General features: G+C 28.9%; 2 protein-coding genes across 8 annotated transcripts in view; one reads left to right on the forward strand and one right to left on the reverse strand.

Annotated features, from left to right (window-relative positions):
* The window catches only part of LOC130672088 (hemicentin-2-like), a 161,841-nt gene extending 140,534 nt beyond the window's left edge, over positions 1-21,307 (forward strand). For 4 of the 7 annotated variants that reach the window (XM_057476362.1, XM_057476359.1, XM_057476361.1 and 1 more), the window contains exons 4-8: positions 2,911-3,121; positions 5,774-5,830; positions 8,053-8,203; positions 9,113-9,273; positions 16,461-21,307. In XM_057476362.1, the coding sequence (XP_057332345.1) occupies positions 2,911-3,121; positions 5,774-5,830; positions 8,053-8,203; positions 9,113-9,273; positions 16,461-16,561 (681 nt within the window). In that variant the 3' untranslated portion in view covers positions 16,562-21,307. The remainder of the gene's footprint in view (positions 1-2,910; positions 3,122-5,773; positions 5,831-8,052; positions 8,204-9,112; positions 9,274-16,460) is intronic. The other 3 variants (XM_057476363.1, XM_057476364.1, XM_057476365.1) reach the window with 3 other exon arrangements.
* Positions 507-23,114, reverse strand: part of LOC130672087 (zwei Ig domain protein zig-8-like) — a 109,531-nt gene continuing 86,923 nt past the window's right edge. The window contains exon 8 of the mRNA XM_057476355.1: positions 507-696. Coding sequence (XP_057332338.1) covers positions 680-696 — 17 coding nt within the window. The 3' untranslated portion in view covers positions 507-679. The remainder of the gene's footprint in view (positions 697-23,114) is intronic.

Consider the following 23,114-nt stretch of genomic DNA (forward strand, 5'->3'; position numbering starts at 1 on the left):
TAAAAATCAACTTTATAGTTCTTATCATAGTCAATTTCCATGTAAATTATATAGACTCAGCCTTAAAGTCCTTCAAAGCTGTACATTGAAAAATTTTCAAATTCGTCTCAATTTTGTCAATTAAATTTCTGATGAAATCAATTAATATATCAAATTTTTTTTCAACAATTCTCCTAATAAATTAAAAAATACCATGATCGAATTTCTTCCAGATTTCAAAATTTCATGTCAAATCTAATCGTTATTTCATTGGTTGCCTTTTTATCCCAACAGTAAAAATTTTTATTCTCTCGTAACTGTGATTATTAATCAGCGTTAGGGATTTTTACTGCAACAAAAAAAATTTTTCTTACAACCCAGTAAATAAACAGGACTACAAAAAAAAAATTACAAATAATCGAAAAAATTTTAGAATAGTAAATAAAATTAAATTTTTAATTATAAAAAAATAAAAATTGATTAAACAATTGTTAACTTGTTTGTCATTGTATAAGTACGATAAAATCTGGTTACAAGAAGTACGTCCTTTTAAAACAACCCGGATGTTAAAAGACGGAAATTGTATTTTAAATTTACATTTTAATAGCACTACTCTCGTTCTCGCTTATGTCCTCAAGCGTACACGTTCTGTGTTCCTCTATCGAATTTCATCGTCAATGTTTTTTTTTTCCTTTGCCTTTTATTTTTTATACACTCCTGAAAATAAAAGTCCAGTTATTTATTTTGCATTAATTTCAATGAATATTAAACTCACAAAAAAAAATTTTTTTAAATAATTGAGTGAAATTTATTATTTTTGAAATATGAAATAGAGTTATACGGTAGAAATATAAATATATATATCTATGTATGATGAATATAGTAAATAAGTACTTCAATTAGTTCTTTATTTAAAAATAAGTGAGAGAAAAAATAAAAAATAGCAATAGAAGAAAACCAGAAAACATTTCCGTCTTGTCTGTCCACTTCTTCTAGACTCGTTAAACTCAAGGAAATGTTGAAAGTGCTAGAGGAAGTAATAAAAAAAAAAAAATAAAATAAAAGACGAATAAGAAGCAGAAGAGCCAGTGGAGAAAATGAAAAAAAAAGTAAGAAAAGTATCTGAGAAAACGACACAACTTGTGAGTCTTACCATGGGGGTAATTAACGAGTGAGAAAATCCTCAAACACTTGGAACATACGTTTAACAACTTAAGAGTTTTTTGTTTTTTTTTTTTATGTCAAGAAGTATTTTAACATTCATTAGCGTTACTAGCATTTAGTCCTTCATATTTACTTTTAAATTCATTATTTATTGAGAAAAATTATATGTGTCGAGACAAATATCGAGAACTGGGCTTGCAAATCGTTTAATTATTTATTAATTGATCTTTATATAAATAGACAGATTATATAAAATTTATCGCTAGTATGGACATAAATATAAGGATTTTTATAAAAATTAATTGCTTATATGTTATATCTGCAGTAATAATTTTTCATGTGATAGATCTTCTAGTTCTTTTTTTGTTCAATTAAATTTTTTTTCCTATCATTAAATTTTTTAATTGACTGACTCATTATTTTTTTGAACGTGTGAAAATAATTTTTTTTTTAAATATAGAAAACATCATTAAGAAATTTAAAATTTTTTAAGCCGCTGGTTTCGAAAAACAGGAACAACTTATAGATTTAAAATTTTGTGTACCTGAAGATCGGAACGTTTTTCGCGTAACGACGAAAAAAATTTATGTAATTTGACTGCTCAAGGGGTAGTTAGGAGTGGTCTGCAATTTTTGGCTGACATACTAGCAACCGAAACATTTCAAAAATCTGAATCTAGTAGATTTTTTACTTTTTATTTTGTTACGTATTTTCGTTTCGCAAAAAACCTTCCGATCTTCAGGCACATAAAATTTTAATTTTTTGATAATTATAAATTATAAATTGTTACGTTCCCGTAATTAGACACTGTATTAATTTTTAATATTTAATTATGCAGTGACAAAAAGAAGTTCAGTTAGTCGGAGGAATTGAATCAGCAGAGACGAGTACTCTACTGAATCCGAATGTATCAGTCTGCTTTTTACACTCCAATAATTATAAAATAAACCTAAGACTAATTCTAAATTAATCTAACCTTATTTTGGGCTGCCAAATGGCACCCAAATATTTTCACCAACACTATGACCTATCCATAGGCCTATTAATACCCAGGGGTGAGCGCCTACTAGCAGTTCCACCCTGTCCTATAACCCCGAGCGCTCAACAGCAGCTCGGGTTTCCTGCCGATTTTTCTACCGTTCACCTGCTACTATAAATATATTTATATAGAAAATTAAGGCAGCTATGGCATCGAGATACATTTGAAATCGCGAAAAATAATTGAAATCAATAGTTAATAAAATAATCGACGACCTAACGCATCTGGGATCTATCGATACCCTAACGACGTCAACCTGGTAAATTAAAAATTATTCTCTCTCGTAAATGCTGAAGCCAGAATGTAACAAAATAATTTTTATAATATTTATTTAACTGCAGTCAAACTTAACGTTCGTGTAATTCGTATATATACAGAATCATTTAAATTTTACGAATAATTTAAAAATTTCGAATAATTTAAAAAATTTGAATAATTCGAAAATTAAAAAAAATTCAAATAACTTTAAAATTTATGAAATATTACATATTTATGAAAATATATGTAACATAGACATCAAATTTATTTGAAATATTTTTTTACCGCGAAAATAAATGTCAACATATATTTAACCACATATACTAAATATAAAGCCAAATATATGAATGCTATATAAATGACCCAAAAATAAAAATCATGTAGGAGAGTAGTCTCATAAGTGTTCTATTATGGACACACTAAAGCTCTTGAAGCAAAAAAAAAAATGAATAAAAAATTTTTTGTTACAGATATCGTGGATGAGAATGAAGGACATTCATATTCTGACGTCGTCGTTAGTGACGTACACAGGAGACGCGAGATTTTCAGTAAAGCATCCAGAGGGAAGTGACGAGTGGCGTCTAATAATCGATTATGTCCAGCCGAGAGACGCTGGACTGTACGAGTGCCAGGTCAATACTGAGCCTAAACTTAAGATGGCATTTGCACTGAGGGTTGAAGGTAAATATCCGCTCAATTAACCATAATTATTTATCTTCAATTAGACTGTCCCGTTGACATGGACACTTTCAATATTAAATTACAGTGATATCGCGAATTATCAATGATAATTAATACAGATTAATTAGTATAATTATATTTGTAATTAAATCCTATGAATAATATACAAATAAATTGAAGCAGATATTATAGATAATTAATTTAATTAATGGTTGACGATTGGTACCCATCAATGACAAGAATTTATATAAATTAATTACTTACAAAGTAAAATTATAACTACGATATTATATTTAGTATTTGATATTAAATACTCGAGAAATTAATAATTAATAAATTCATTGCAATCCTTTATTAAATTCTAAAACTAATTACAAACTCAATGAGTTTAATTATGAATACTTAATTGAAAAATTTTTTTTTTTATTTTTATTTTAGTATTAAATACGATAATAAGGTAAATGACCCAATTATGGACCTTGTAATAATTATTTACACTTAATTATTTTTTTATCAATTAATAATTTTTAAAAATAATTAATAGTACAGTATAAAAAAATAAGAGAGATATTTTATAATTGAAATAGCCGACAATTTTCATATTAAATAATTTTTACAATGAGTTTTAATGAATTTTTGTTAGAGTGGATTATTAAAGTTTAAATATTTTATGGGATTTAAATTTTAGGTGAAATAATATATGAATCTGCATATATTCGAGCGACTATAATCAATTTAATATCATACAAATTAACTTTGTTTCTACTGCGCATTTATTCTGACTGCACAAAAATAATTGTTCAATTTTTTTCGATCATACTTTCATATATTTTCAATTAACGAATTAGTTGATAATTGTTTTTTTTATTACGCGAAATTACTGAAGTATTGATAGTGTACCGATTATTGACACTTCAGTATATTTTTAATTTTTTAAATCTGATAATATACACCCGCGCATAAATATACATGCAAAAAATCTATGTGACATCTATTTGTTTTTTTTTTTTTTGCGCGAACATATATTTGTTTATATTTTGTATATAAATCAACACAGATTTCTCTACATATATATTGACATACTTGTGAGCATATACTCAACACTTATTGGACATATTTATTTTTTGCAAGCATATTTGTTATATATATGATATATAGATTTCACATATATATTTTTCATACCTGTTTCGAAAATTCAAATTCCTGCCCTGTTTAGAGGAAAGAAAGTTGTAGTTTTCTTTTATGAGAAATGACAAAAATTAGCGCGTGCGCCATTCTTCCCTTAAGTAGATAAAAATTTAAACTTTGAGGTATAGTTCTGGTAAAAAATCGAATACACAATTACACATCACAAAGGAAAACTTGTCTTCGTCTCGGGTAGACAATTACGCACGCGCGTTTGAATCTCCAAATTTTCTACCTTGGTGTGTAATGTCCTACTTCACCTTATCTGCGCCAAAAGTTTAAATTCCTGCCCTGTTTAGAGGAAGAAAGTTGTGATTTTCTCTTATGAGAAAACAAATGATAAAAATTAGCGCATGTGCCATTCTTCCCACAAACAGAAGCAAAAATTTAAACTTTCAAATGTAGATTTGGTGAAAAATTGTACACACACCACAGAGGAAGGCAATATGTCCCAATCCGCGTGTTTTCCACCCTCGCCTTCGTCTCGAGTAGGCAATTGCGCACACGGGTTTTAATCTCCAAGTTTTCTCACTGGGTGTGTAATATCCTATTTTAAACGAGCATGCTAATGTTGTTTTGGAGATTAACAACAACTATTATTATTTTTTCATGTTCAGAGGTATGTTAATAACTGGTACGCTATTAACTTTTTGCACCTGTTTTATAATAAATCTCGACAGAATATTAAAAAAAAAATAAATAAATAAATCTAGTATTCCATGTAACGACATAATTATAATAAATAATATTATTGAGAAGGTCGAGTAAATAATTATAAATTTAGTGGAATAGAAAGCCGATGATTGACTTAATGACCGTCTTGTCACGACAATCTGGTACAATTGAGGATTGATTGTTGCATCAGTAGTAGACTGAGGATGTTACACCTTGACTAGCACACTGATTAATTCAGTTGCGAATCCTCAACTTCACTTTCTCCCGTCTCAGTATCTATATCTTAACCTCTCACCCACATTCTCGTGCCCACAATTGTTCCCTCTGTAGAGCCGCCCTCTGTGTGGCTGGCTCTACTGTGCTCCTGAACTCTCTGCGCCATCCCTTTAATAGATCCCAAACTCACTCGATTTTCTCTTTAACAGTAAACTGAGTTATCTAGCTGGTTCTACTCTCGAGTGAGAGAGAGAGCTACAAACTATCAATATTTGCCAGTGAAATCTAGCGCAAGCCCTTTTACTTTGTACTTGCCAAGTAATTTGCATTACAAATGCTAAACAACTCGATGTTCAAATTAATCATACAATATCATTATTTTTATATTGTCCTTGTTTATATTATCATTGACATTTTTTTTTATTTTTATAATAAGACAAAAATAAAATAAATTTGTCATTGCAATCGAGTCTACTTTTTTTTAAGAATAAAAAATACTAAATTAAATAATTTTTTATGGTCAATTCTAAAATATAATTTTTTTGTTTCTGTTTATCCATCTCCTACTTCATTAAGAGACTGATCCAGTCCCCGATGTCAAGTCAAACGCGGTACGACGGAAATTCGAATCAGGTTAGATAATTTTTTAAAGAAAAAAAACTATAGAATACAACACAATAATTTTTTTATAAATGCTATACTACTTAATTAAATTATTAATGCTGATAAATTCAATATTTATGTTAATAAATAGTATATTGTATGACAAGGGATGAAACAAAACGATTTCAGACCAGGGTGAAGTTGGCTGACATCAACCGCAGTTTGAAATCGTGTTTGCTTCTGAGTTACACACTAGATTTTTCATGATTACCCTTACAGAAAACAACTAATGAACACTATTGAAAATTCATTAGTGTTGATTAGTGTTTTATTAGTGATCATTAGTGACCGTGAGTACTCTGAGTAATGAATCTTGCAACATTGGAAGTTATTCGTGTTGTATTTATTGTGATCATTAGTACTCCAATACTGAGTCGGGCAGCACTATTGGAAGTGATTAGTGTTAAGTAGCGTTTTATTAGTAATCATTAGTAGTCTTATTAGTGAATCTTACAATATTACTGGAAGTGATAAGTACTGACCAGGTTTCAATAGTGTTCATTAGTAATCCAATTAGTCGGTACTATTACTCTACTGTGAAATTAAAAGTAATGACACTAAACACATTAATTACACTAAACGCACTGATGACACTAAACTATTAGTGCGTGAAAAAACTAAAGCATTAGTGTTTCTCATTAGTGTTGATTAGTTTTTTTCCGTAATGGTACCTGCATTAGAACTTAAAGTTTCAGTGTCAGCAGCCAATTAGAAACAAGTTAAACAATTCTCTGATTGTTTTTTCAACAAATGAATTACGAAAAAAAAATATGCGCATGTAGAAAATAGAAAAAGCTACAGGTGCATTTTTTAAAATATTTTAATTTTTATAATTTATCGTTTTTAAAAAAATTCAAACATTATTAGACGTCGGCAAACTTCAGTATCATTTTATAATCAACAGAAACTATGAATACTATTTATTATTTACACTTATTTTTACAAAACTTGACCACAGTCAGAACTGTCATTCACATAAAAAAAATTAATGATCTGAAATAACTGTCAAACAAACGACTAGTATCAGAATTTAAATTGCCAAAGCCTTCAGTCAGCGGGCAGAAACATTATCAGGAGACACGGTAGTGTCTCGCGCCAAGTACTCGTTCAAATCAAACACATGTATATGTATGAAGTGTCTTGGCGCGAGCCTACTGTGTCTCCATACCGTAGACCGAACGGTATTTAGCTCCAATTTTTAAAAACTTTTTTAAAAATTTATTTGTTCACAAGGGACAAAACAAGTTTGTTTCTGCCCGCTGGCTAAAGACATTCACAATTTACGCATTTGCTATTTATTTGCGGCATTGGACTGAAATTCGCTTGTTTCGACCGACCGTGGACACTATAACTCTGAGCAAGTTTCGATACTGGTATCATGAAATAGTATATTGTATAACAAGGGATGAAACAAAACGATTTCAGACCAGAGTGAAGTTGGCTCACATCACCGCAATTTGAAGTCATGTTTCATTCTGAGTTACACACTAGATTTTTCATGATTGTCTGCATTCTGAAACTAAGTTTCGATGCTGGTATCATGAAAAATTATTACTCACATGTTACGATAAAAAATTAAATAAACTAATGAGAAAAACCATAAATATTCATTCATTGAAATTTTCTTTTTTCCTGTTTATTGTGCATCAATAATAGAAGTAATGATAATATGACATTAAATATAAAAATATCAAGATAATCTATAAGAGTTTATTTCCACTTATTTTAAAAGTCGTTGAATATCTGAAGCATGAATAACGAGGATGGCAAAGTCGCTGAATGAGCGATACGATTCAACGACGTGAATCAGAGCAGAGAACGTCTGATAAATCGTTCTCTGTGGTCATCTGAAAGATCGATAACTTCCGGCTACAGATTTATTTTAAATAAAGTAAGAGAAAATTTTGAGAAAAAAACGAATTTTTTTTCTTCAATAAACTCTAAAGTAATCGTAAGTCACGTCATGATCGACTTCGCATCATAAATTTAACGGATGAGATCTCTGTACACATATGTTGCTTAGGTATTCTTATTTATATATATATTTTTTTTTACTTTCTTGAAATCGATGTCAGCGAGTGTCTAATTTTACCGCCGTCTGAATATAAAAATATATAGCACAAATAATATTGAAGATTTTTTTGGTTGGCTGAAAAAAAATAAATAGAAAAATTTAAAAATTATTGTTCCAGCGGCGCAAGCGACAATTCTGGGCGCTGAAGACGTCTATGTAAAAAAAGGCAGCACTATCAGTCTTACATGCAAAGTTAACGTCCAAAGTACACCCCCAAGTAGTGTCACGTGGCATCATGGTAGCGCAGTAGTTGATTTTGACAGTCCAAGGTATAGTTTTTATTTTTTTTTTTATTAAATAATTTCATCGGCGAACTCAAACTTTATTACTAAGAATTTTTTTTAGTATTAAGTAAAAAAAAAAAGTCTATGGGAAATCACTAATTGGTCTGTGATAAAAAAAAATGTTCACTTTTAATAGATGGGGTAAGTCGACCACCCGAAGTAAAATCTTTTACTATTAAATTATTTTTTTTACCAAAAAGTTTGGGTCGGCCATTTTGCTCTGGGCGGCAGAATTTCCTCTGGGTGGCAAGTGAACATTTTTTGACAACGTAATTTTTTCCTTTAAAAGTAATGTCTCATCTCCGGTTTACTAGACATCTAATTAACTCAATTTTTAAATTCTTAGATTTTTTTTTTAATTTTACGCAGTAGAGTTAAAAATTTAATTTCGATTGCCATTAAAAGCAAACAGAATTTAAAATATTTTAGTGAGTCAGTCGTGTTTTTGAGTAACTAATTAATAAATTACAATAGATATTTTACTTTACCTAGGGTAGAGGTACCGTTTTTGGCCAGTTTTGGACACTTGAAAAATTTATATAAAATAATTTGTAAAAGACCCAATAACATAATTAATTTTTTTAATATGTTTAAAGACACTTCTATCCCACTGTCAAAATGCAAATTTTATTTTACACTATTTCATTAATTAAAATAAAGGATTAAATGTCCAAAAATGGAGCAGTGACCACAAATGGTACCTCTACCCTATACCCGAAAAAAATTAGTATTATATTTTATTTTAATAGAACGCTATCTATTGAATACTTGAAAATTTAGTCGTTAATATAAAGATGACGAAAGTTTTTATTATGAAATAAGTAAAGTAAGAAAGAAAATGAAAAATTGTGAGTAAAAATGAAGGTAGATACGAAGGTATGTTTGATAATCTAGCGTTCACCATAGGGGCGGTGTCTCCCTGGAAACGGAGAAAACGGAGAGCGGTACGACGAGTAAACTGTTGGTGACGCAAGCAAGATCAACCGACAGCGGAAATTACACCTGCATCCCCAGCAACGCAAACCCTGCAAGCGTAATGGTCCACGTTCTGAATGGTAAGTGGCTTCTTTATACGACCCTTACCCACCTGTCACTCTCAGTAGCGGACATTAGTGCCTTGTAGTATGGACAGCCGCTGTCCTATTACTTCACTCAACCTCTCACTCATCCGACTTATTTATTTTTTCCTCTCCTAATTTATTCTTTGCTTTAAAACATGACCTGATTAACGAAGAGTGCTTTTGTCATTTTGACATTTTACTAATTATTTATTTAATAATATCGCAACTTTGTACCAGATCAATGTCATCATTTTTTACCATCATAATAATTAAGAGACTTATCCATAATTCATTTAATTTTTGAAAAAAAATTTACCTCAATATTTTTTTAATGAACATCTTACCCCACAATTTCCATTCAATTAAACACTCCGACATTTTTAAAAAAATTTTTGAGCCCTCAAAGTATTTGAAAGTAAAAAAAAAAAAATTTCATTGATTTTTATTTTCCCAATAAAATTTTCCAAGCGTCGAAAAATTTTCGAAACGAAAAATTATTTATCATAAATTTTCAGCTCCGTTACCGCGTTATCAACCCGCATGAAAATATCATATATGGTAAACATATATTAAACAAAATATATGAAACAGATATAAATATATATGTGACAATACATGAAATCTTATGTAGAATTATCTATAGATTTTGGCCGATTTTATTATATTTCTACATATGTTTTCTCTTATATGATTTCATATATTTCCGTATAACTTCAATATATTATTTATATATTTGAAGACTTATAATTTTAATATGTTCAAAAATAAATGTTATTTATATGTGGAAACGAATAAGAATACATATATAATTCATCATTATATGGCACGATATATGTACCATGTATTTAACTTTATAAATTTTTGTATATTTTTCGATATATAGAACCATATAGGTCTCCCCATATATGTAAGAATAAATAAAATCTATTTTTTTCTGTCTTCCTCTTTCAGTTATAAGATTCAAACATTGTGTTCACAATATATATATATATATATATATATATATATATATATATATATATATATATATATATATATATATATATATGTGTGCTAGCTTACAAATTTACATATATAATTATCAATATATGTGCTTACTTATAAGTTTACATATATGATTATAAATATATATATAATACATGTATTAACTTATAAACTTACGTATATAATTAATTATATCAAAACTTACTATATTATTTATAAGAAAATATATATCGTTTTTGGCCACATATTTTTCCATATATATTTATCATATATGGTATTTTCATGCGGGAAAGTGCACTAAATTACCATAACTAATTATAAAAAAAAATAATTTTTATTAATGCACTGATTGCTCTGAATACATAAAAGAGGATTTCCCGAGTGCAATTAATTTATGGATCGTCGATATATGAATGAATAAATATAAAATATATATAATATATAATACAATGAAATAAAATAAAATACGATAATGTAAAATAGAGAGAGGAGATAGTGTTAATACAGGCAGATCGTATGTGCCGTGACCGGATAGCCGGTTGACCGCGACTTCCCTCTAGTCAAACACACGTACTAGGATACACTGGGGTAGATAGGATAGGTTTATCACTAAATAATTGAAATTTGCGGTAAATTCTCTTGTGTAATCAGCCATGTTTCAAATAACGCCGATGACCGGCAATGTGGTGACACTCTCGCTCTCTCTTATTGGTAAACACTCTCATGCTCTCTTCAACTTACACAATCAACATTAATTTATTATGCAGTCATATAGTGCACTATGTTACGTTAATTTTCATCCATTCCCTTCTGCAGGACTATTTTCACACTTTCTTCTATACATCACACTACTAAATTCACACAAACACAGATATATATATATATATATATATTTTATATACACACACAGTGAAATTACATCTGGTGAAATCTGAAACTATTGTTGCATTATATTAAACGTTATTCAGTGGTATTTACTATTATTATTCCAAAGGGGCGAGCTACGCAAATTTATTTCAATTGTTGGAGCTTTGCTACATTTTACCGAGGTAACAGATGAAAATGCTCACTCAATCGTGTTTACTCGCTAGTATAAATTTTATACTAGACTTTTCAATGTGATCAATGATCTGAATACTTTTACGAATCATGGCTCCTTACTAGAAAAAAGCTTTTCAATTTAATTAGAAACCGATTGATACTTTAAGTTATGAAGAAGGTAAGACATTACGGAGAAAAAAATATCGTGATTGGATCGATCTTATGGATACATGGAAAAACAATAAGTGTTTCTGCAACAGGACAAGGCCCGGTAGCTGCAACAGGAAATGGCCCGATAGCAGCTACTGGACTTAGTTTTGTTACAGCTACAGGACATGGCCTGGTAGCAGCTACAGGAAATGGCCCGGTAGCAGCTACTGGACTTAGTTCTGTTACAGCTACAGGATTTTCCGTGTAGCTGTGACAGAAAAGCTCCTTAGTATTCACAAGATCAATTCTGTTGCAGCTACAAGACTTAGTTCTGGTATAGTTACAGGACTTGCTCTGTAGCTGCAACAGAAAAGCCCCATAGTATTCACAAGATCAATTCTGTTGCAGCTACAGGTTATTCCTGTCCACAGGGCATGTTCCTGTAGCAGCTACAGAACTAATCTTGTAACTGTACACGGAGAAAAAAATATTGTTCTCAGAAGTATACTGTATAGTTACAGTAACAATACGCTATAGTTATCTACTAGATTGTTACTGCAACGATCTACTGTATCGTTCTGACAACAATACGGTGGATAGCTCTGAGATCTATACGGTATCGTTCTGAGCCCTATCTGACGTCACGCGCGTTGCAAATTATATGAGATATTTAAAAACCTTTATCATTCATAAATAAATGATAAGCAAATAACTTTCATTAAATAAAATAATTTATAAAACTGATTTATTAGTTAGTTATAATCTGAATAAATTTTAAATATAAATATAAATATATCTTTTAATTTTTTGAATTTATTTATTATTAATTTAATTTAAAATTAAATAATAATTCAGATCTCATTTGTTTATTAATTATTTTTCTGCTATTTACGTATCACATTTAAATTATAAAACATCGACTATATATAATATTTAGATTTTTGGTTATGAATGTATATTTGATTACAAAAAGCATAAAAAACACTTATCAATAAATATATCAACATAGTTATGGAGATTCTACTCTGTTAATTTATTAATTATCCGTGGGTCCATATTTCAACATCACAATTATTTTTTACACTATTTTTTTATTAAACGTCTGCTAGCAATAATTATACAATATTCAAAAGTTGGCGCGAAAATGGATGTTTAGTTAGGTTAGACGGTGCCGTGTGAGGTGACGACTACGGAAAGTCGTATAGGGCTCACAGCTATCTAATAGATAGTTACCGGAACGATACGGTATTGTTACCATAAGCATACGTATTGTTGTGGTAACGATCTACGAGTTACTATACTTTAGATCGTTCGAGGAGCAATATTTTTTTCTCCGTGTAACAAGGCGGGCCCTGTAGTTGCTACAGAATTTTCCTATTGCAGCAACAAACTCATGCTACAAGACCTATTCCTGTTGCAGCTACCGTTTTTTTCGTATAGGAATGTGCGTATCGTGAAGGGAAGAACTGGCATTAGGTACTATCACGATCCATTCTAGTCCCATTCACGATCTGAATCACTGTCAACACTATACGTATCAATACTCGCACTAACCTCCAAATGCTAAACAAGTATCGCGACAGTAAACTGTATCGTACTGGTCACATTTTTTTAAATATTTAAATGAATGAATTATTATGATATCTATACTAATGTCTTTTGAGTTTGAAGTTATCATATTTTATTATAAATATTCAAAGTCAATTATAAATATCTATATCAAATATTTTCCAGTCTTCTCATTAATTCAAAAAAAATTAATTTTTCCATGAAAAGAGCAGCCGCTCTTGTTCATTATGAATACAATATTCACCACTAATGATTTTTTAAATCAATTAAGTAAACTTTAGTCTAAAAAAAAAGTATTAAAAATTAAAACTACAGTCGCAAAGTTACCATACAATCCTTGAGCATAAAACTCTGAAACTGAATAAATTAAATAATTTTTAATTTTAACTATACTTTAACATACATTAAACAGAAAGTTCATATATGTAAATACATCAGTGCTGCAAAAATTAATTAAAAGTTATAGAGAATAAAAAAATTCGTCTCCTGGATGTCATAAATTGAAATAATTAACAGATAAATTGTCACGAAAACAATACATTTCAATCATGCATTGAAGATATCATATGTAAAATGAAAAATGTGCCATTAAAGAGAATCGAAACTAACGTTGTAATTTTTAATAAATTGAAAATTACATTAGAAGACTCGCACGATCGGTTAACTAACGAGATACTAAATTATCCATGACATTTTCCTTTTAGCAATAGATCAAAAGCTTTCTCCTGATGCTTCTAGTCGTAGAACGCGAACACTAACACCAAAGCTTCAACACGTATATCCATATACATATATATATTCAATTTTCTATGCTTTATATCAATGAATATACCTATAGATATATATCTATATATATATATATATATATTGCATAAAATTCAGTGTAGAGTCTAGTTAACGAGCTCCAGGTGCGCGTCAATCTCGAGATTGTCAAAGTTCTTAACGAGGTGTCACGTTACTTGATCAACAGCCACATCATTTTACCATTTTATAACTCTGATAAATTTTATTTTACTTATATTTTTACTGTTATTTATTATCTACAACTTTTTTAAAATATTCACTGCCGGCAACAAAGAGAATTAATTGGCACTTTTATTCCATTAATTATTACTTTTTAAACTTTTCAAGGGGAATTACTTGAGCTTTAAACTTATTTTTTTTTTTTACTGATTGATTTTATAAAATATAAGTATGAGGATTCGTATAATTAATTTAAGATTAACGTCAATTTTATCTTGTTTTTTTTTTTTTCATTGAAGTCCGGCTATAAACTTTTAATTAAAATCGTCTTATCTTTTGCGGATTAAATTATTGTGATTTATTGATTTTCAATATATATGTACATAAACTTATAAATAAAATGTGAATTAATCATGATAACGAGTTTTCCATGTCATTCCTTCTCGTTTTTTTTTTTTTTTTCTTATACTTTTCAATAAAATCGTTCATGTATTTCACACTTTTCTTATTATGAATTTAATCTGTTAAGTTTGAAATGAAATTATTTTATTTTTGCGCTTGAAAAATAAAATATCGTGACCTAAAATAAATTGTTTGGAAACTGAACAATCATGTAAATAAAATTTCTAGAATCTAACCACGGATTGGAAATTAAAATTAAAAAACGCGGTATCTTCCGGGCGCAGAAACATTAAATTTTTAATGTTTTTCTATACTTAAGTTTGAAGGTATTTCAATAAAAAAAGAAAAAAAAAAAATGTGCATTCTATTAAACTCTCGCCATAAATTATGAGTTAACTTTAACTGAAGTTCATAAGCTTTTAAAAATTATCGCGATAATTTTGTTGGCTGGTAAAGCTTAAAATACTTTTATTCTCTTACAATATATACAGGCGATAGTTATAAAGAATAAAATTGAGTACGTGACTCAGCTCAACTCATTTAGATTCATTTACTCGTAACTTGACTGTTCGCTGACAGGGTAATTAGGGTAAAATCAAACTATAAAATAAAAAATTTTTTGTTTATTTTAAAACTTTAACTTTCCATTTTATGGAAAAAATGCAGCAATACTGTCATCTCAAAATTTTGTGTTTTTTGAGTCTTGTATTAATAGTAGGGTAATATGATCATCCCAAAACATCCATAATTTTTTTTTTTCATCACAAATTTTTCAATTAAAAATTTTTGTACTCAAAATTTCGATGTAATTATTTTGCCTTATGGTCAACCTACCCCATACACATATAGGGTAGCCTCCAAACTTTATAAAAAAAATCGGTCTGTCAGTTGACCCTGCGGGCCAGCCCCAAAACTTCCCGCTGTTTTCGAGCTCGTTGAGCTCGAAAACATTATTGTGAATACATTTTCGAGCTCTTCGAGCTCGCAAATACTTTTGTATGCCATTGTTTTGTAAAAAACCATTTTTTAGCATTTCCTTCTCCCACGATATCTCGCGAACGAATTAACCGATTTTAATGGTTGAGGTGGCAATCGACGCGTTTTATCAAGTTCTGAAGCTGATCAAATTTTGAAATTGATTTATTTAGCCGTTTTTGAGAAATTTCAAAAAAACCAAGGAAAAAATTTTTTTTGAATTCTTTCGTCAACGGTTTCTCTTGAACGAATAAACCGATTTTGATGGTTGAGGTGGCATTCGACGCGGCTTATAGAGTTTTAGAGCTGATTAGATTTTGGAATCAATCCATAGAGCACATTAAAAGTTATCCAAATAAAACATTTTCGAAAAAATTTTATTTTTGAAATATCTCTGAACGCACCCTACCGATTAAGTTCAAATTTTTACGGCTTCAAGACATTAACAAGCCGCGTCGAATGACACCTCAAAGATCAAAATCGGTTCATCCGTTCAAGAGTTATGAATATTTACATACATACATACGTACGTACGTACATACGTACACTCGGACATCATCGTGAAATTAGTCAGGATAGCTTCCTAGAACCTCAAAACGTCCAAATCTGATAGAAATTCGGTTTTTGCAAATCGGACCAAAACCAATAACTTCCCGAATTTTTGAAAATTTTCAATTTTCTTAGCGGGAAGTTAAAAAATTTGTTTTTTAAAATATTTTTAAAACATTTCAAAATCACTTTTGTAAATATAATTGATCATTATTTTGAATTTTTTGCTAAAATTTTTCAAAAATCGAGTGTCAATTCAAAAATATTAATAACTTCCATTGTATAACAAAAACTATTAAAAATTATGTGAAATGTCATTTTTTTATGTAAGTTACTTATAAAAAATTTTAATTTAATCAAATTTTTTTTTTAACAGCGACTGAAAATTTTTTCCATGCATTTTGAAAATGAGCTCCCCCCATCCCCACCCCTATACAATAAAGAATTTTTTTTCCGTCTCATATTATTCCGATATCTCTTATAAATTAAATTCATAACGTAACTTAATAAATAAATTACAAGAAAAAAAAACTGAAATTTGATTGCAGGTGAACACCCAGCAGCAATGCAACACGGGGGTAGTTGTCGATTAACACCAACAATATTATTGGCCTTGCTCACACTTCTCACGGCGAATCTACTGAGATGAGCTAATATTCTGGACATTTATAGGCCTAACTATACATAAATAAATATAATAATAATAATAATAATAATATTTAAACCCCCGCGATAATCCGTTAAAGTAAACTATAAATATTTAAATGAAAATAACACCCGAGTACGAAAGAAGTGGATTTATACAGCATTAACAATAGCCCTCGGGTATTTAGTTTATTTATTGTTGTGAGTGGAACATGTGTACGTGTGTACATTGTAATCTCAAGAACGGTGTTTGTATATGGCAATTGGTTGGTTTAACTTAATTATTTGTCCTCAAGGCAACAGTTAAATATAAATAAATGTCATTAATATCGTGATGTATATTTAAAAATGAGTAAATTAAATTTTAATTTGTTTTATAAAGTAAAGTGGATTTATTGGGTTACTGTGGACGATCTAATACGTAAGTTTAATTGTAAATTTGGTAAGTTATCAGTAGACATAATTATTAATAATAATAATAATTGGTATTATAATAATTTATTAAGTTTACCAATAATGTGTAAAATACATATTAATAATTATTGTATGTATTTAAGTTTTAAAATAATAATAATAATTATAATGATAAAATAACATATTTTTTTTATTTATTATTTTGGACTATATAAAATTATTTATTGTGACGATTAAAAAAAATAGAGCTTGAAATAATTGATATATATATATATAAATTTTTTTGTTTTCGTTTTGATGCATGCGAAAATTTAATTAGAGTTGATGAAAATTTTTTAATAGATAAATTTAAATTTAGTTGAGCTAAAAAATTTATGGCGGTAAAAATTATTAATGTGGAGGTATTCTCATTAAGTGGTTGAAAAAAAAAAATTTTATTTTATCCCGTGTAGAAAAAATTCTGCATGTGGAACTTCTAAAAATAAGACAGATTAGAACTTCGAGTGGAACTTTTTTGGAGCGTTAGTAATTTTGATGGTAAAAAAAAAGTTTTTATGAGTAATTTTAGAGTCAAAAAAGGATGTTTTTGGAACTTTTTGGAATTTCTGATGGATGTTTTTTTTAGTTCTATAAAAAATTCACAAGTAGTGATTTTGGAATGTTTTGGAATGCCTTTTTTAGTTCATAAAAAAGTCAAAAGTGGTGATTCTGGAACTTTTTTGGAATGTCCATGTAAAATTCCAAAAAAGTTCCAAAAACGTCTTTTTTGGACTATAAATTTGCTCATAAACATTTTTTTTTTACCATCAAAATTATTAACGTTCGAAAAAAGTTCCATTCGAAGTTCTAATCTGTCTCATGTTTAGAAGTTCCACATGCGGAACTTTTTTGGAATTTTTTTTACACGGAATTTTGAGGGTAATTATTTGTGAGAAATATTTAAAAGTCATTGAAACTTTAAATTTGGAATTGTTTTCAAATTACAGCAGTAAGATGGACGACTCAATCGCGAGGGACATGGACGGTTTTTTTTATATAATACATGCTCAAAATAAACGCCGTTAAATGCCTAAGATCAGCCTCATTAAATGTTTCATTGAACCCACTTCTGATTGGTTGGATGCAGTGTTTAAATTTTCTTAACTTTCCGGTTGTGGTGCAGCACAGACCTGACGGGGTCCTGTACGCATATTATCCAGTCAGGGTCCGCACAGTAATCAGTGTGCCGCTGCACCGAGACCGAGCATTTTTTTACAGCACCATATTGTCGGGTGCAGAACAGTAATCAGTCGGGTTCCAATTTTTCCGTGGATAAAAATAAACTTGATCGGTAAATTTATGATCGATTTTTAAAATAACGGTAACAAAATCAAGCCAATGTGTAAATCCTCCTCAAGAAATTGACGAATGATGTCTTATTTTTTTTTTAATATCTCGCCAATGGGATGTGAGGTTGAATTTAATCGGAAACAGGAACGTCCTTTCGCTTCCTCACACAATTTCGGAATAATTTATTCATTTTATCGAATTTCCAAAAATTTTTTTTTTTTTTTAATATCTAACGATAATAAAAACTGAAAATTTTTATGAGTCGATATTTTTCAAAGTATAATTAAAACTATCGAACGGTATTTAAGATTTTTTACGCTGGTTTAATGAGAATATTTCCTTGCATTTTTAAAATAAAAAAAAAATTGTGAAAATTTGTGTGTAAAAAAAAATTGATTACTATTATTACTATAAAATATTTATAGGCGAGAGTATATAAATAAAGTAGCAGTGAAACAATAAACAATGAATTAACTTCGTGAAAATTTCTAATTTTTTGAAAAAAATATTTTGATTTTTTTTCTATTAACGAAATCAAATTAATATCGAGTAATGAAAAAACGAACAATCAAATAAAATATAAATAAAATAAATTAATGAAATTACTGAGTGGCATTAAGTGAAAAAATTTTAATTGATAATTAAATTTTAAAAAATGTTTATTGAAAAATTTAGAGTATATTGTGTATAGATATTAAAAAAATATATATAATATGTATAAATATATTAATATGTTTAAAGAAAAACACTCGGTGTATACTAAAGTCTTTCGGGCGGGAAATTATGCCACAGGTTTAAATAATTTAAAGAAAATATTTAATTACTTTTATTAATTCAGACATAAAATTAATTGATTAATTTAATTATTAAATTTCCATTCCATAAATTTAATTTTTTATTCCGACGAATTTGTTTATTCAATTAATTAACAATAAATAAAATATATTACTCGTAGGCTTATGAGAGACGAAAACTTAAATTAGACAATTAACGGAGGATAAATGTGAACATAATTATCGATTTATCGCATGAAAATGGATATGAAATTGCGTAAAAGAATAAAAAAATTGATATTGATATTGAAGAAAAAATATTAAAAATAAAATTAATTAGATATATTAATTTTAGAGTGTATAGATTTTTTATATATTAATAAAACACGCACCTCAACGAGCTGACATTCAAAGACTGTTGACTTGTTCATCACATTTGTAATGCTTTGTCATTGATACATTTAATTACTTTATTAGTTAGTAGAGTAAAAGTGGGAGGTACGCAAAGTCGAATATCTACTTGTTGTACATCAGATATAAATTTAAAAAAAAAAACATCGGTTGTTGAATCCCGGGATTGAAAGCTGGACCTTCTTGTTACAGCTAACGCCTTTGAGGTTAAACGGTATCTGACCTTTTTCACTCTCAGAAAAATTAACGAATTTAGTTGTACTCTTTGTTGAGTAAATGATAATTTAAGATTGATTTTTTTCCGAAACGAAGTAAAATTTTTGGAAATATGAACTTTTGAGTCCTCTGTTAAAGTTCTGAAAATCTACTAAAGACTCCATTTTAACATTCAACGGTAACCCTAAAAATTTGCATGCTACAAGTAATGCCGGTCTGACAGACCGCCATTAGAAGTATTTACATGAATAAAACTATCTCTTCAGGAAAAAGACATGAATTAATGCTAATATAAACTTTATTAATTTTGAAACTTCACATTAATTAATATTTTAACACAAACTTAAAAAAAAGTTTCATTAATTTCAAATTTGATTGGCGGTTTGTCAGACCGGGGTTAGCGTTTAAAGGTTAAGTTTCCATTGTTAGTCTGTGAACTAAATTTAATCGAAAATCGGTTACCGTCTCTCCTTAATATTTAAACGCACATGTTACGGCGGGCAATTTAAATTTGAATAAATAAATAGACATTATATTAAATATTTCATATAAACATTTGACATTCTTGTAAATTTAATTTTCCAGCTCAGAAAAAATTCAGATAAAAGTTAATTATTTTTTCAAAAGATCAATGGTCATATGTAAGAATTTCTAAATATAAAAAAAAGTTATGAAAAATTTAATTTAAAGATTTTATCAGACAATTTAATTTTTCTTGCGCATAATTATTAAATTTCTGCTCAACAATTCATAGTTTAAAAAAAAATTTCAACTTTCCCACTTTTACTTTAATGCGATAAGTAACTGATTGATAATTAATAAAAAAAATAATTACTTGACAGCGTTTTATTTATTAATTATATATTTTTTCCATTATATATTAATCATGTATACGAAGACGACAATGGAATTAACAAATTACAGTTCGATTTTTTTTTTAATTTAATTAATTAAAAGTTGTAATCAATAAACGATAAGAAAAAAAAAATATGTCCGAAGAAAAATGATATTTATTGTGTAAAAAATATATGAATTTAACATATTATTAAAATTATATTAATTGCAGAATAAAAACCATTTTTCTTCACTTATTGTCGTTTAAAAAAAAATAATAATAAAATAACGAGATGTCGTTGGTATGACGGTGGTATCGATCGATCACAGAATAAATAAATGGATATAAAAAATAAAAAATAAAATTAATGGGGACTTTACGCTGCTGAAGAGAGAAAATAATAATAATAATATTTATCGTTGGGAATAAATGCACAACGAGACAGAAATCTCCAATAAATTCGTGAATAATTTTAACGACTACGCGGTAAATTTATCGCATCAGAAAATTTTATAGTAAAAAAAAAAAATCTAATAAATAATTAAAATAAAATACTAGAGCGCATTGTAAATAATAAAAATAAATTAATAAAACGTTCATACTGATTATGTATCATGTTAAAAGACAAATGTGTGAACGATTAAAATAATAAATAAATTGTGTGACTGATGAATGAAAATTGTAATGTAAAAAAATATCTCTTGACGTGACACACACTATTGTTTAAATAAATGTAATAATAATTAAAAAAAGAAAAAAAATCAAAATTTAAAAGGTGTCATATGAATTTATTTTTTATTTTTCCTCTAGATTTATTTAATTTAAAAAAAAAACTTATTAATTTTCATATCTTAAAGTTATTCTTTGCAGACTATGATAACCTCATAAATTTTAAAGACGGTAAGACATTACGGAGAAAAAAATATCGTGATTGGATCGATCTTATGGATACACGGAAAAACAATAACCTTTGCTGTAACAGGACATGGCCTGGTAGCAGCTACAGGACTTAGTTCTGTTACTGCCACAGGATTTTCCGTGTAGCTGCGTCAGAAAATCTCCTAAGTATTCACCAGATCAATTCTGTTGCAGCTACAGGACTTAGTTCTGTTACAGCTTCAGAACATGGCCCGGTAACAGCTACAGGACTTAGTTCTGTTACAGCTACAGGACATGGCCCGGTTGCAGCTACAGAACTTAGTTCTGTTACAACTACAGGATTTCTCGTGTAGCTGCGACAGAAAAGCTCCTAAGTATTCACAAGATCATTTTTGTTGCAGCTACAGGACTTAGGTCTGTTACAGCTACAGGACTTGCCCTGTAGCTGCGACAGGAAAGCCTCTTAGTATTCACAAGATCAATTCTGTTGTAGCTACAGGACTTAGTTCTGGTATAACTACAGGACTTGCCCTGTAGCTGCGGCAGAAAAGCTCCTAAGTATTCACAAGATCACTTTTGTTGCAGCTACAGGTTATTCCTGTCCACAGGACATGACCTTGTAGCAGCTACAGGACTGATCTTCTAACTGTAACCAGGCGGGCCCTATGATATGAATTTATTTTATATTTTTCCTCTAGATTTATTTAATTTAAAAAAAAAAACAAATTTATTTTTATATCTTAAAGTTATTCTTTGCAGACTATGATAACCTCATAAATTTTTTGCTTGACGAATTCTCAAGGTAAAATTAAATGAAACCCGTTTCACGGTAGAAGATGAAAAAGAGCAAGTAGAACTGGAGGAAGTAAAAGAAGTTGCGGTTAAAGGAGGGCAAGGGGGAGGGTAAGGGGTAGGGTGGAAGTAGTGAGATAGTGGATGAAAGCATGAAGCAAAAGAAAATGCACAGTAGCTGAACAGTGAGGTGAGTACACAGTGCGAAAGAATTAATTTAATTGCTCACCATGGTATGTAATTATGAAGCTTCACCTCGTCGCTTGAGATGATGAGTATACGTAGATGTATTTCTTGTTATTTTATTTGTCTTGTCTATTTCATTATTTTTAGACAAATTCGCGTTATAGTTTCCTCTGTATTTTATCTCGTTATTTTAGTCATGTATATTTGGTTTAGTAAATGGGCGCTGGATATGGTGCTCATTAGTTATTTAATTAATTAATTAATTATTAAAATTTTAATGATGGAACAGAAGTCTAGAAAGGGAAATACTGTTTTTGCTGTAAAAAATTTTTTAGCCAAGAAAAAATCAGATTCTAGTATCATGATAATTAAATATTGACATATATCGCATCTCGACTTTGCTATATACGACTACGATCGCTTATTAATTTTAAAACAGAATAGTATTTAACTTTATTGTTGAGTTTCGTTCGGATCTAACCCTTAAATGACACTGATCCATGTAAAAAATTATTGTTTCAAAAAATTTAATAATAGCAAACTTCTAAATTTAAGACGATTCCGAACGTTGAATAGATCATTTTTGGAATTTGGAAAAAAAACAAGAGTATGAAAAATTTTAATTTCCAGACCTTGTTCTCGAAAAGTCCTATAAAGAGTCAAAAAACGTTCATAATTGGTTTAAAAGTCTTTTTTTTTAATGTTCTTCATACCAGAGAAAT

This window comes from Microplitis mediator, chromosome 7 (assembly GCF_029852145.1).
Source record: "Microplitis mediator isolate UGA2020A chromosome 7, iyMicMedi2.1, whole genome shotgun sequence".
Lineage (NCBI taxonomy): Eukaryota > Metazoa > Arthropoda > Insecta > Hymenoptera > Braconidae > Microplitis > Microplitis mediator.